A 13,516-nucleotide genomic window follows, 5' to 3' on the forward strand; every position below is an offset into this window, starting at 1 on the left:
GGTGTTGGAATGGCGGCCATTTCGCTCGCAGAGGCGCACCACCTGGTCCTTGCCGGGTGATCCGGGGATTTCCCGGGTGACAATCTCATTTTGACTATTTGGCATAACGATAGCCCAGCTGTGTTTCTGAGATGAAAAGGTAGATGGTGTGATGGTTGTTGAGAGGAAAAGAGATGAAGGTCAGACTCAGCCGGAGGTGAATTTATAGATGGAGAAGGGCGTATGCCGCTTGTGATTATAATTTCATGCTCTATCATAAAAGGCTCGCTCAAGGTGATACTGGAGGACACGATATCCCGAGGATGTTTCTCTTGATATCCCAGGGTTTCCCGCTTATTCTGCGAGAGAGTAGTGGCGCGAGCGTTCAGTACTTGCTGCATATTTGCAGCGGTTGTGCCCTAGCAGCTGTGAGTCCCCCAGCCCCCGCCGCATTCCTGGAACGCGGATTTCCAGCGATTCTCATATCGAAGGTTGTTTTGCGCCCTCTATACAGTAAGCTGAATGTCAGGGTAGTGGGCAATATCAGTGGGCTTGTTAGTGACTTTGAGACCCCTTAATAATTTTAGCCACCCATTGAGCACCGTAGTGCAGACTACGGATATGCTTTCCTCAAAAAGGCGATCGCGGGCTTTCGAGGTTTGTTTAAGTGTCGCGAGCTCTCCACCCATATGACAATCTATGTGCAAAACACAGGGGAATTAGGGGGAAGCCGATCATGGTGGTCAGCAGAGCTTCGATGCTAGAGCGCATATTTAGACCAGTTGGAAATATGATATTGGTGATATTGGCGTTGTAATATATCTTGCATAATTCGGGCATCCACCTCTCAACAGTTTCCATAAAGTGTGCCCTGCCTCTACACACGTAGTGGTCTGAAGGAACATGGCGGCTAGAAAGATGGCTGAGACTCCGTCGCAGATTGGGGCATCTGAGGAGAATACAAGTTCATCTTCATGGACGGGAGGTATGGATTGCAGGAACAGGAAGTGAGATTTGATAAATACTTAGCATCGTGGCGGCCTGAGGCAAGATCCGTTGCTAGGCCGACCGCAAACAAAACGATAACCTTTGTGATAACGGCCCTTTTTCCTTTGATGTCTGCAAACCCCCACCATCGACAAAACACTCCAGGGCTTCGGATTCAAGGCATGACCTAAAGGTTAGTTCCCTTAGATTCGCTTGACTTTTGTGAGCTCGAAATTTCAATTCCCAAAACCAAAACTGTCCGAAGTGGTCGAGTCCACAGAACTAACGCCAAATCCCAGTGCTCTGAGATTCCTGTTCGCGTCGAATTGATACCCAAAGATCAGATCATTCCAGACTTGATGATCCAGTGAATTCAAGAAAACAACATATTCACCCATCTGAATATCCCCCAAAGCGCAGCGCTCGTTAAAACAAGATGGCTAGAGAAAGCAACGCACCATTGGAGCCCCTCACTCCGGGGGGAAAACCAAACACCCAGCCTCACCCCGCGCATGTCCAGGAACCAGAATTCGGAAAGCCCTCGCCCATCGGACCCCCACAACACAGATCAAACCACCTTTTCAACATTCCGAAACCGAATCAATCTCGTGCTGAACATCATCGACCTGCCCCTCGACCACAGCCACAACATCAACCACAATCGCACCACCAGGCTCAGTCCAGTGCTACGCCTCACGCTTATCGCCCATCAGGCACTTCGGGTGCCCCAGTCGCTACGCCCTTGGCGAAGCGAAACGAGCCATGGGATCCATTCAAGCCCGTGGCACCATCGGCCTACAACAACCCTCGCGGAGGATTCCATCATGGCGCAGTGAGTATCAAGCGCCCTGAAAATGTGACTTGGACAACTCCTCGGGCCCCTAGGCCTATCTACCAATCCAAGCCTCTTCCACCAATGGCAGGCGCATCGAAGAACATACAGAAATTCATCGATCTCACGCGCGATGACACTGATCCTGTTCCGCGGGCATCATCCCATGCTACACCGAGCTTCGGGGCCGTGGACATGAATGGTTATGTGGATACGGCTATGGCAAACGAAAACATCAAAGCTTTGCTTGAAGGGGCATTTGAGGACGACGAGGACAAGGCTGAGCCTAAACCCAAAGGCAAGAAGAAGAAGGGTGGAAAGAAGAAGTCCAAGAAGACATCGCAGACGAAGCAGAAAGAGGAAGTCGTCGTGGACAAGAATAAGGAACAAGCGATTGACGACCTTGATGATCTTGCTGCTCAACTTCAAGGTGTCACGGTCAACGACCCGAAGGATGATGATGCCAAGTCTAAACACGATTCATCTGCCAATGTTGAGCAAGACGATAAAGTTGCCCAGCAAGATGAAGAAGACGACGAGGTAGCAGCGGAGGAAGAAGAAGAAGAGGAGGAGGAGGATTCCGACGATGAAGATGAAGGAGCCATCGAAGGCTTAAAAGTGACACTGCTTCCCCATCAAATTGAAGGTGTGCGATGGATGTGCGACAAGGAGACTGGCCGAAAGACTTCGAAAGGAATTTTCCCCAAAGGTGGAATCCTTGCAGATGATATGGGTTTGGGGAAAACGGTGCAAACGATTGCTTTGCTGCTGAAAAACCGTAAATCCGACCACGAAGACAGCGACAACACCGACTCTGAGGGCAAGACGACCAAGCTGCCCCCGAACTGCATTCCCACGACTTTGGTAATTGCGCCCCTTGCACTCATCAAGCAATGGGAGGCAGAAATCAAGGACAAAGTTGAGCCGTCCCACAAGCTGCGTGTTTGCCTCTATCACGGTACAACACGCGCGAAGACTGCGACGACGTTGGACAAATATGATGTTGTGATCACAACATATGGAACTCTTACCTCCGAATTCAACTCTTCAGCATCAGACACGGCCAAAAAGTCGGGAATTTTCGCTGTTCATTGGTATCGCATTATTCTTGACGAAGCGCACACAATCAAAAACCGTAACGCCAAAGCAACACAATCAGCATATGCATTGGATGCCCAATACCGCTGGTGCTTGACAGGAACGCCATTGCAAAACAATCTGGATGAGTTGCAAAGTCTGATTAAATTCCTTCGGGTGAAGCCCTATGACGACTTGGCTGCATGGAGAGATCAGATCAGTCGGCCATTGAACAATGGCCGCGGAGGCCTGGCTATCCAGCGACTACAGGTCTATTTGAAGGCTTTTATGAAACGGCGCACGAAGGATGTCCTCAGACTGAACGACAATGTGAAGCCTGGTGAAGAAGGGCCAGACGGCAAGCCCAAGAAGTCCTCGAATGGATTCCACATCACCAAGCGTGAGGTCATCAAGGTCGATCCCGAATTCATGCCTGGGGAGTTGAATTTCTACAAACGACTCGAACAGCGGACGGATAATAGTCTCGATAAAATGATGGGCGGTGCTAAGGTCGATTATGCTGGAGCATTGGTTCTGCTGTTGCGTCTTCGTCAGGCTTGTAATCACCCAGACTTGGTCAAGGGTGATTTGGCCAAAGACAAGGATATTCTTTTGCAGAATGGCAGTACAAACAGCCAGTCAACACAGTCAAAGCCGGATGATCTTGACAGTATGGCCGATCTTTTCGGGGCAATGAGCGTTGTCGCAAAGAAATGCGATGTTTGCCAAACGGATCTGAGTCCTGGCGAAATCAAGGCCGGTGGCAGTCGATGTGGTGAATGTGAAGCCGACCTGAATACCAATGTTATAGTCACAGATAAAAAGAAGAAAAAGAAGTCAAAGAAGAGCCACAAGAAGCTGGATATTCTGGACTCCCCGACAGCCCGCAAATCTGATGTACAACTTGCTCGTTCTCGCAAAAATCGACGAGTCATTATCGACAGTGATGACGATGAAGAGGAGGGCGATTGGGTTGTACCTGACGGCCAGCGCAAGGTTCCTAACCTCGGGAAAGCCGGTGGTTCGGACGATGAAAACGCCGAAGGAGGTGGTGAATGGCTCATTTCGGACGATGAAACCGATGATGAGATCGAAATTGAATCCCCCTCCAGAAGAAAGAGCAAACCCATCGTTCTGAGCGATTCCGAGGATGAAAGCGATTCCGAAGCGGAAGACATCTACAATGATGGAGGAGAAAATGGAGAGCTTCCATCCACCAAGATCCGCCACCTTATGCGGATTCTCAATCGCGAGGCACCGGACTTCAAGTTCATTGTTTTCTCCGTCTTTACGTCTATGCTTGATAAGATCGAGCCCTTCTTGAAGAGTGCTAATATTGGCTTCGCCCGCTACGATGGTGGAATGACAAATAACCACCGTGAGGCCAGTCTCGAGAAGCTCCGAAACAACAGTGGCACTCGTGTGTTGCTCTGCAGTCTGCGTGCCGGTGCACTAGGCCTCAATCTGACAGCTGCTAGCCGTGTCGTCATCTTGGAGCCTTTCTGGAATCCCGTAAGTTGCAATCTTCTATAACATGCTGCGCATTGTGCTAACACTGAATCTAGTTTGTGGAAGAGCAAGCCATCGATCGTGTCCATCGTCTGAATCAAACCGTCGACGTGAAAATCTACAAGATGGTCATCAAGGGTACCGTGGAAGAACGCATTGTTGCCTTACAGGACCGCAAGCGCGAACTGGCCAATGCCACTATCGAGGGCAAGACCGGCGCTGGCAAGCTCACCATGCGCGACATGATGGCACTCTTCGGTCGTGATGCAGAATCCAAATTCACGGATAATCAGACCACCCTGGATTTCAACCAGCCCACTCGGCTACTGAATACCGGGGATGAGACTGAGTCTGTTCCTTCCTCCTCTCGGGCGTCGTCACAGTCTGCCCCACGCAGCCAGGGAAAAGAAGCCCAGCCTAACCGGGCGCGACATGAGCACTCGGTTTATGGTCGACGCTGGTAATCAGCATGGCACCCGTGAACGAATTATGAAATTATACTTGGAGGGGTTTTTGGGGAGTCCCGGTTGGCGTAAGCAACGTGTTTCAAGTACTTTTGCTAGATTCATCTCATTTCTTGTTTGATACTATATTTTATTGGTTCATCTCGTACATCTCTTGAATTTCTCGCTGCTATGTCAAAACATGCATTCTTGCCCTTCGCTCCTTATACTTGGCTCAGGGTTACTCCAGGCCAAACAGCGGTGGACCCTTGGTTATGTCTTGACTGGCCTCCCGCCTCCAAGGTATCCGGAACCAATGCCCGCGAGTCAGATTCCCGTCCATTTTTAGATATGGCGATTTCACAATGGAGCTCGGCATTGTGGTCCGACTAGGGTATTTTCGATCCTGGACAATAACTGCCGTCACTGTGGATAGGGGCCCCTCCGGCTCTATTGCAGTAGTGCGATATGCCTCTAATTGAAAGTCATAGGTAACAGACTAACTCGACTTCTATGATCTATTTTGATTTCATCTCGATGCTTATACAGCAGAACAGAAGCTAATCGAGAATCCAGTTATCAAATGTAAGCCGTTAATGTCGCCATCCAATACGTTTGTCACTCATCTTTTGTGGAATGTGTGGGGTATCCATCCCCATTCGAGAGCTGATTCTCGATGGGCCGGAACAGGTACCTCCATGTCAAGTTCTATGGTTCTAGTCCGGACTCCTTGGTTTGCTCTGACTTGATCGCCGATAGCGCCCAAAACATTCTTTTCATAGAATTCGTTAGAAGCATGTGGGATTGACCGGCACGCCAAATCTCTCAAATCAAGCCCGGACAAGGCTCAGCGCAAAAGTTCGCACTCCCTGGAGGATTCGGGATACATTCAATCCGGAGTCATCCAACTAGACTATTTGCCGAAGCTCATACCATGGACCGGAGAGTCTGGTCCACAGGATTGCGAGTGATTAGCGAACCGGACAAGGGAACCGAGGACATCCTCCCAGGAGGAAGCTTGTTTCCGGTGGCTGATCCTTTGATAGGTTGAAAGCGCACGATAAAGCATGAGCTGGGGAAGAAACCCCCTTGGTAACCCCGGTTGACATATGCCAATTCGTGGAGAACTTTCAATATCACACCATATACCCTTCAACTTATAATTTTCTCATATATTCTGCGTGCTGCCCAAACTACAGTTGATACACAATGACTGATGTTGCAAGTCATTTCTTGACCGCGTGAATACACCGCTACCTTTCCGTGAGCAGCTTCCTGTCAAACCTGGTGCTTGTCTTCCTGCTAACGCTGGTAGTCTTCTTAGTTCGAACCGCTCTCAATAGTTCTCTCTGCCGAGGATTGAAGACTGAAACATGTCTTCACCGTTTGACTTTAAAGACAACAGCGATTGGATGGTCATTTACGATGAACCGAATGACCATGACCAGAATGATAAGAAAGAAGAAAAGCCTTCCGGGAGGAGGCAAAGTCTTGCGCGGACTCTGTCTATACCAAATACCATGTGTATCATGTCTGACAACAAGACTGAGATATCAACGGTAACCGAGCTGCTATCCCCGAAATTGAGATTGCCCCAACTGGGCACTGACTCGGCGGAAAGAGTCTTTCCTGTTCGCTCGGTTGTCTCGTTTGATTCCACGCCTTCATCTGCCCTGCAGACACCTTCCCTCGATAAGCTTGAAACACCGATATCTCCTTTTTCGGATACATGGAGTGCAGGCTTCGCCGATGAACAAGCGGGCTATGAGCAAAAGAACCAGAATATACCCGGGAAGAGCATGGATGCTGAAGATGGTGTCTCAAAGAGACCGGGCCACCCCACCCGACCGCATCAGAGTGGTGGCGGGAGCGAGATTTCAACAGGACAATCTTACGCAAGCCATGATCTCGACATTTTTGCACAATTGAGAAATACTGTGCAAAATGGTGCCGAGATCCTTGACTTCCACAAAACAACAAAGGGGATATACTACTCGCACGAAGATGAAGAGAACATTTTCATTCAGTCATTCGGTGCACTCGTTGTGATGACAGAATCCAACGGTAACTTTGTAGTGCAAATAGCGAGCGACAACTCGATGGAAATCACTGGACACTCTCCTGGTAAACTCTTCGAGCTTCGAACATTTTGTGATATATTGCCACCCTCCCAAAAACACAACTTTCTTACTCATGCTCAAGTTGTCCTGAGCGATGACTACTCTGTCGAGGATTCTGGCCCTGAGGTTTTCTTCCTTTCTATCTTATCATCGGACGGATACACCCAGAGTACTTGGTGTACCATGCATACGAGCACAGTATATAAGAACTATGTGATATGCGAGCTCCAGCCTGAGGGTCGAGAGACAAAGGACCACTCCGATTTTGAGAATCGCGAAAGTCAAGCGACAGCATCGGATAGTCGGAGCTTGGACATGACTTCTGGGGCAATTTTCGAGGATGTTGACACGAGCAACAGAAATGTTCCGGACTCATCGGAACTTCTCAATACCATCCCTCGGATTCTCCAACGACTTGCAAATGCTCAAACACTGGAAGCGCTCGTCCAGCATACCATCAGCACTTTGCAAAGTCTTGTTCAATTTGACAAAATGACCATGTATCATTTTGATAGCGATCGCAACGGAATCGTGGTCGGCGATGCGTTTGATCCTTCGTCGGTGTTAACTTCCTACGAAGGCATGCATTTCCCGGAATCAACCTTCCCCGAAGAATTGAAGAGACTATATACACGGAATATTGTATGCTCCTCTTGTTCCGGAAGCGAGGGCACTTCAAAGCTTGTGTATCGAGCGTCCACCAACAAAAGGCCCCTCGACATGTCAAAAACATATCTCTCTGCAGCATCAGCACTCCCAACGCCGAACACCGACAATCCTGTGAAAGCATGTTTGTCAATTCAAATAAATGTGTTTGGCAAGCTTTGGGGTCTCATATCATGTCAGTCCTACGACAGTAGCCAAAGGCTCCATCCGCTCACCCAGAAGGCTTGTTGGTTTGTAGCCGAGGCGGTTTCAAGTAACATTGAGCGTCTGTCCTACACCTTGCCCTTACAATCTCGAGAGCCAGGCATCTCCCTAGATAAATCAAGCACAACCCAAGCTATCAAGACTCCACCCAGTGATCTTCTCAGTCTGTTCGGAGCAGATTCCGCCGCAGCGTCAATCATGGGCGAGGCCAAGATCTTGGGGAAACCGGTCGACTCACAGGAAGTGCTGGTATTGTTTGAATACATGAAAGCCAAAGAGAATGACACTGTATTTTGGTCGGTAGATATCGCTGCCGATTTTCAGGATCTCATTTACTCACCTGGCTTTCATCATCTTTCCGGATTTCTCTACGTTCCTCTCTCATTGGACGGTCGTGATTTTATTATCTTCTTCCGGGCTGATTTGGAAAGTCAAAACCTCGCGTCTGATTCAGAGAGGTTAAGTCGACAGCATGGGTGGTCCTCGACAGATTTTGGGAAGGCATCTGTTCTATCTTTGTTATATCGCACTTTCGCCGATATATGGCAAGAGAAGGAGGCTACATTGCAGAATAACCAGCTGATGAGGCTTTTACTCGCCAATTCTGCGCATGAGTTCAGAACACCTCTCAATGCCATCATCAACTATCTGGAGATTGTTCTCGATGGATCTCTGGATCAAGAAGCGCGAGATCACATTTTCAGATCACACTCGGCTTCCAAGTCGCTGGTATACATCATCAATGACCTTCTAGACCTCACAACGGCCGAAAACGGCCAACAGCTGATAAAGGATGAGGTATTCGATCTCCCAGAGACCCTCACGGAAGCAACAGACATATTTTGGGAAGAAGCAAGACAGAAGCATGTCGATCTGCAGGTAATTCAACATGCAGCCCTACCTCCCGTCCTTGGAGACCAACGGCGGGTACGCCAGGTGATCACAAACTTGATAAGCAATGCTATACAGCATACATCCATTGGGGCAGTAACAATCGAGTCTTGTGTCATACCGGAGCTGTTGGAGCCAGATCATATCTGCGTCGAAGTGGCAATACACGATACCGGATCTGGCATGTCCCAAGCAACGGTCGAAAAATTGTTCTGTGAGCTGGAACAAGTCTCCAACAAGGGATATCTGCAGAATCCTAAGTCATACGAGGGTACTTCAAGTGGAAATGTGTTCGAAACCGAAAGTGTGCTAGGTCTTGGCCTCGCCCTGGTCGCCCGAATCGTACGCAATATGAATGGGCAATTAAGCTTGAAGTCTGAAGAAGGCAAGGGAAGCTGCTTCAAGATCAGGCTTTCATTTCCTCTTCCGGATGAAGCCAGTAGTCAAAAGCAGAACTCATGTGTTACGTCAAACGAGCATCTGCAGGATGAAAGAAAACAAGACACAAAGCAAGACACTTCATCCTCACGTGGTGTAACAAACCAGGAGAAAGGGGGCATTCAATGTGAATGTGGTCAAAAATCAGAATTTGAATCAATGGAACCCATCATGAACGTCGATGTAAGCCTGAAAACTGGCGGATCAAGAAACCTCTCCATTTCTGGCCAACAGCTTGACCAGAGCAACCAACCAGATAAACCAACTGCTTCACTTCCAATTCAAGATTCCAAGCAATCATCAGAAACATCCAAATATATTATCAGAGAAAACTCCTCGGTCTCACCAACCACAAGATCCCCGACCAACCAGCCCCAAACCCGCCAACCAAGCGCCTCGCCTACAATGGACTGGAATCTCCACGTCCTCGTCGCAGAAGATGACCCGATCAATAGCAGTATTGTCCAAAAGCGCCTTGAAAAATTTGGCCACACGGTGCACATGACAAGCAACGGGAAGGAATGCGCATCCGCCTACAAAGCGAATCCCACTCGTTTCGACGCAGTGTTAATGGACCTACAAGTACGTCCATCATATATTTCCTAACTCAATCTGTATATATATTAACACTCAATCTCTACCCGCAGATGCCTATCGTAGACGGGCTCGGTGCAACGCAGATGATACGAGAATACGAGCAGCAAGAGCTGGCTAATGAGACCACGCCTGCGCCTCGCATTCCCATTTTCGCTGTCTCTGCTTCCTTGCTCGAGGTGAATCGGACGATGTATATGAATTCGGGCTTTGATGGGTGGGTTATGAAGCCGATTGATTTCCAAAGGGTGGATCGGCTGCTTGGGGGTGTTAGACTTGAGTGGGTGCGGGAGGAGGTTGTTTATAGGCCTGGTGAATGGGAAGCTGGAGGGTGGTTTGAGGCATAGATGAGATGAAATGATATCGGAGTTGAGATGGAGGGTATTTGAGTTCGGAGAACGCTGAGATGGGGAAGATATCCAATATACAGATCGAGGCATTGGAATCATATGCAAGAAAGAAATCTAGTCTTTATCCATGGTATCTATGCAAACAAAAGTATCAAACGCTACATGCAAAATGTAAAATGGTAGTAAATGTAAAATCATATCAGAAACTCTCCTCTGCATCAGAGAAGTCAGGCACTGTATCTCCGCACCTGAACGAAGGACTGTATGCCTTGTTAGGCATATACCCATTCTTCCAAGCTGTCCGATAACTCCATTGGGCAGCTGACTCCGTCCGCCAGGTCCAGTAGAACCATCCCATCGCCGTTTCGAATGCAGACATCTGTGCCTCGGCATATGTCTGCAGGTACTTCTTGTAGGCGTCGGAATAATCGGATGGGTCCTGGTTGGCATCTGCGCAGCTGCAGGTTCCTTCGTCCGCTGTTGGGCAATATGCCTTAGTGGAACTGGTATCGTAGGTCCCTTCCCATCGCGCACCTCGACCGACGTTGTTCACATACTGCGCGCAGTCGGTGTCTGCCTGCGACCATTCGCCGCAAATAGTTGGACCCCATCTGATTGTGTGTTAGCACATGAAATTTCAGAAGGAAAGCATGTCTAACTTACCCAGAAGCTGTCGTGTTGATCTCCTTGATCATGGGATACCAACTATTGCAGATTACGTCCAGTTTGGCGGTGTGGTTCAAGACGATCTCGCCCGTGTTGAAGGTGGTGTATTGATGGGTGTCGAGATACATGTTGTCCGGGTGAGATTGGAACATGGTGTCCCACTTGGCAAGATTCAGAAACCCATCGTGCAGGACAAGAGTGGCAGTGATACCATTCTTGCGGACGAGTTCCGCTGCCTCCTTGGTCCAATCTAGGACCTTTTCGACGGGCAGCTTCAGCATCAACGGCTCATTCGCCAGACCGTAGATCGTCACCACGTTCTTATACCGATCTTGGGCAAAGAACTTCGAGAGTTGGTCATGGATATCAAGTGACCGCTTACGGTTGAGATCCCCGTCTGATCCTTCTAGCCAGTTGACGCTGCCCTGTCGGCCGCTGTGGTTCCAGCCATTCTGACTGCCGGGGAGTCCGTGCAGGTCGAGTTTGACCCGCAGTCCATACTTGCGGCACCACTCGATTGCACGCAGGAGATAGCGCCACGAAATCTTGGGGACGTATGGGTCGCCGTCGTAGGTAGCCACGGCCCAGTAGGCATATGGGATGCGGACATGGTCGAGTCCGGCCTCTGCGATTTCTTTCAAATCTGATTCTGAAATGAATTTGGCATAATGTTTCTCCAACGTGCCCGCCGCAGAGTTTCCGAGTTTTTTGGTCAATGTATACTCATCGATGACACCGGCGTTGGATGGCCACTTGCTGAACAAGGACGGGACAATGAATGGCTCGATAGAAAGCCATCCGCCTAGATTGACTCCGCGGATCGGCTGAGAGCCATAAGGGAATGGCTTGTTGAGAGGGGGCACCTTGTCGTTCGGCCGGGCAGAGTCATCCCACTTGGAGTCAATGCCCATGATGGAAAGACCACCAACAGTGGCATTTGTGAAAGTGAGGTTGAACCCATCGGTCTCGTACCATATAAATGGATCCAGGACGGTGTTTTTGGCGTAACTCTGAAGTACTGTTGTCAGCAAATTCTATCAAGGTTATAGGATGGATATTTACCGGTATGCTATCGCGGCTAATGCTACCCAAATTAGAGGTAGGAGAGCTGCTGTCACCAGAGTCCGAGGAACTCGACTTTGAATCTGAGCCTTTCTTTTTTGACACAACAAGCGCAACCGGGATGACAATGGCAAGCAAGAGGATCACGCCCAGCAGGCATCCGACCAGAATACGCTTCTTTCTCGACCAATTAGACCAGATTTTCCAAGCCGGTGGCCCCCGACTCTCCAAGCTACCTTCCCAGCTGTCTTCGTCTTTCCAATGATCATGCACAGCAGCTCCACCACCTCCACGACGACGAACCCGAGCATCAGAGCTATATCCCTCTTCCAAATGGGCACCAGACACAACTCGCGTGCCCGCTTGATGGCGTGAGCGACCCTGTGCAACTCCAGCACCAAGCGCCGCACCAGCAGCAGCATCGTCTAACGCAGCTCGTTTCCGCTGTCGCCGAGCTTCTCGTTCCCGACGAGTATCGCCTCCGCCGCGAGACCGCTCCATGCGATCCGCATCCTCATGCTCAGCAGCAAGACGTGCCATAGCATCAACACTCAAGAGATGCGCAGCACTACTGGAAGACTCAGTACTGCGATGTTTCCTCGCCGACGACGCAGCAGCATCGATTTCCCGCTGACGCTCCCTTTCTCTTTCGCGCTCGCGCTCGCGTCGCCTCCGTCGTCGCGCTTCAGCCTCAACATCAACATCAACTTCCCTCCGTCTTTCTCGGACAGGACTCGCACTCGGACTTTCTTCTCTGCGATACCGCCTCTCGCGATCCTGCCGTTTGCTAGGTGACGCAGCAGGCGAGTCTTTCACCCTAGAATTCCCCCTCTCCCGTTCCCGTTCTCTATCCCGTCTCCTCCTCTCCCCAGACTCCCCGTAAGCAAGTCCTGCCGCCTCATCCTCTTCCTCCCTCCGTCTGCGCCTACGTTCCCTGCGCCGCTCACGCTCCTCATCGTAATCATCGCGCTCGTTGTGTGAATTCGACTCGTAACCAGGTTCCCCGCGAAAGCGGTATTTTGCGGTGCGCGCGTTACCAGGGCTGGATGCTGCACCTTCGTCGTCTTCGTAGCGGCCGCGGATGTACTCACGGTCTCGGTCTCGGCGGCGCGAACGCTCTTGCTCGCGTGTGCGGTCGCGATCACGATCCCGATCCCGGTCCCGGTCCCGTCTGTCTCGGGATTGGCTTGGCATGCCAGATGGGTGGGGGGTGTTTGCTGTGGTATGCGCTGATCGGTGGGATGTGGAATGTGGAATTGTTGATCGCGCGTGGGGATGGCTGGTGCTGTTCGATGGAAAAGGGAAGAGGAATGTAAGATGTGTCGAGGTTGGATTTGATAACACGTGGGATTAAAAAGCCCAGCCTGGCTTGGAATTCTTGGGATCTATATCGGGTCGGTCTAAGGGATTTTGTATGGCTTTGTTTTGTTTTTTCCCCACACGGGAGATCATGCCAAGTCCACCACAAAATAATGTCCGGCTTGAAGGTTTATAGGATTTGTTCCCCTGAATTCATTTGTATATTGCTGTATATTATTGTATGTTATATATCCATGTTAATTTAATACCGTGATGCATACATTTATTAAGGATGTGAATGGTTTCGGCGCAACGGATGAATATTCAACATACAAAGTACTAGATGTGAGAGTCCAAGTAATCTTATATATTGACATGCAACTAACATTAAATACACCC

At 49.7% G+C, this 13,516-nt stretch overlaps 5 protein-coding genes across 5 annotated transcripts; 4 read left to right on the forward strand and 1 right to left on the reverse strand.

Annotated features, from left to right (window-relative positions):
- Positions 1–897: 897 nt before the first annotated feature.
- N7447_001894 (uncharacterized protein) lies at positions 898–1,337 on the forward strand (the record flags this gene model as incomplete). Its single annotated transcript, XM_057226170.1, has 2 exons — positions 898–964; positions 1,174–1,337. 2 exons carry the CDS (start codon positions 898–900, stop codon positions 1,335–1,337), a joined length of 231 nt encoding a protein of 76 aa, XP_057090186.1.
- Positions 1,338–1,402: 65 nt separating this feature from the next.
- N7447_001895 (putative SNF2 family helicase/ATPase) lies at positions 1,403–4,848 on the forward strand (the record flags this gene model as incomplete). Its single annotated transcript, XM_057226171.1, has 2 exons — positions 1,403–4,387; positions 4,441–4,848. 2 exons carry the CDS (start codon positions 1,403–1,405, stop codon positions 4,846–4,848), a joined length of 3,393 nt encoding a protein of 1,130 aa, XP_057090187.1.
- A 344-nt stretch (positions 4,849–5,192) lies between these two features.
- On the forward strand, positions 5,193–5,798 carry N7447_001896 (uncharacterized protein; the record flags this gene model as incomplete). Its single annotated transcript, XM_057226172.1, has 2 exons — positions 5,193–5,288; positions 5,610–5,798. 2 exons carry the CDS (start codon positions 5,193–5,195, stop codon positions 5,796–5,798), a joined length of 285 nt encoding a protein of 94 aa, XP_057090188.1.
- A 402-nt stretch (positions 5,799–6,200) lies between these two features.
- Positions 6,201–10,087, forward strand: N7447_001897 (hybrid sensor histidine kinase/response regulator; the record flags this gene model as incomplete). Its single annotated transcript, XM_057226173.1, has 2 exons — positions 6,201–9,728; positions 9,794–10,087. The coding sequence occupies 2 exons, from the start codon at positions 6,201–6,203 to the stop codon at positions 10,085–10,087; spliced, it is 3,822 nt and encodes a 1,273-aa protein (XP_057090189.1).
- A 202-nt stretch (positions 10,088–10,289) lies between these two features.
- On the reverse strand, positions 10,290–13,012 carry exg2 (putative exo-beta-1,3-glucanase; the record flags this gene model as incomplete). The annotated part of the gene is made up of 3 exons (XM_057226174.1): positions 10,290–10,701; positions 10,754–11,766; positions 11,819–13,012. The coding sequence occupies 3 exons, from the start codon at positions 13,010–13,012 to the stop codon at positions 10,290–10,292; spliced, it is 2,619 nt and encodes an 872-aa protein (XP_057090190.1).
- Between the last annotated feature and the right edge of the window lie 504 nt (positions 13,013–13,516).

The sequence above is a fragment of the Penicillium robsamsonii genome, assembly GCF_028829455.1.
Source record: "Penicillium robsamsonii strain IBT 29466 chromosome Unknown utg000001l_segment0_segment0, whole genome shotgun sequence".
Classification (NCBI taxonomy): Eukaryota; Fungi; Ascomycota; class Eurotiomycetes; order Eurotiales; family Aspergillaceae; genus Penicillium; species Penicillium robsamsonii.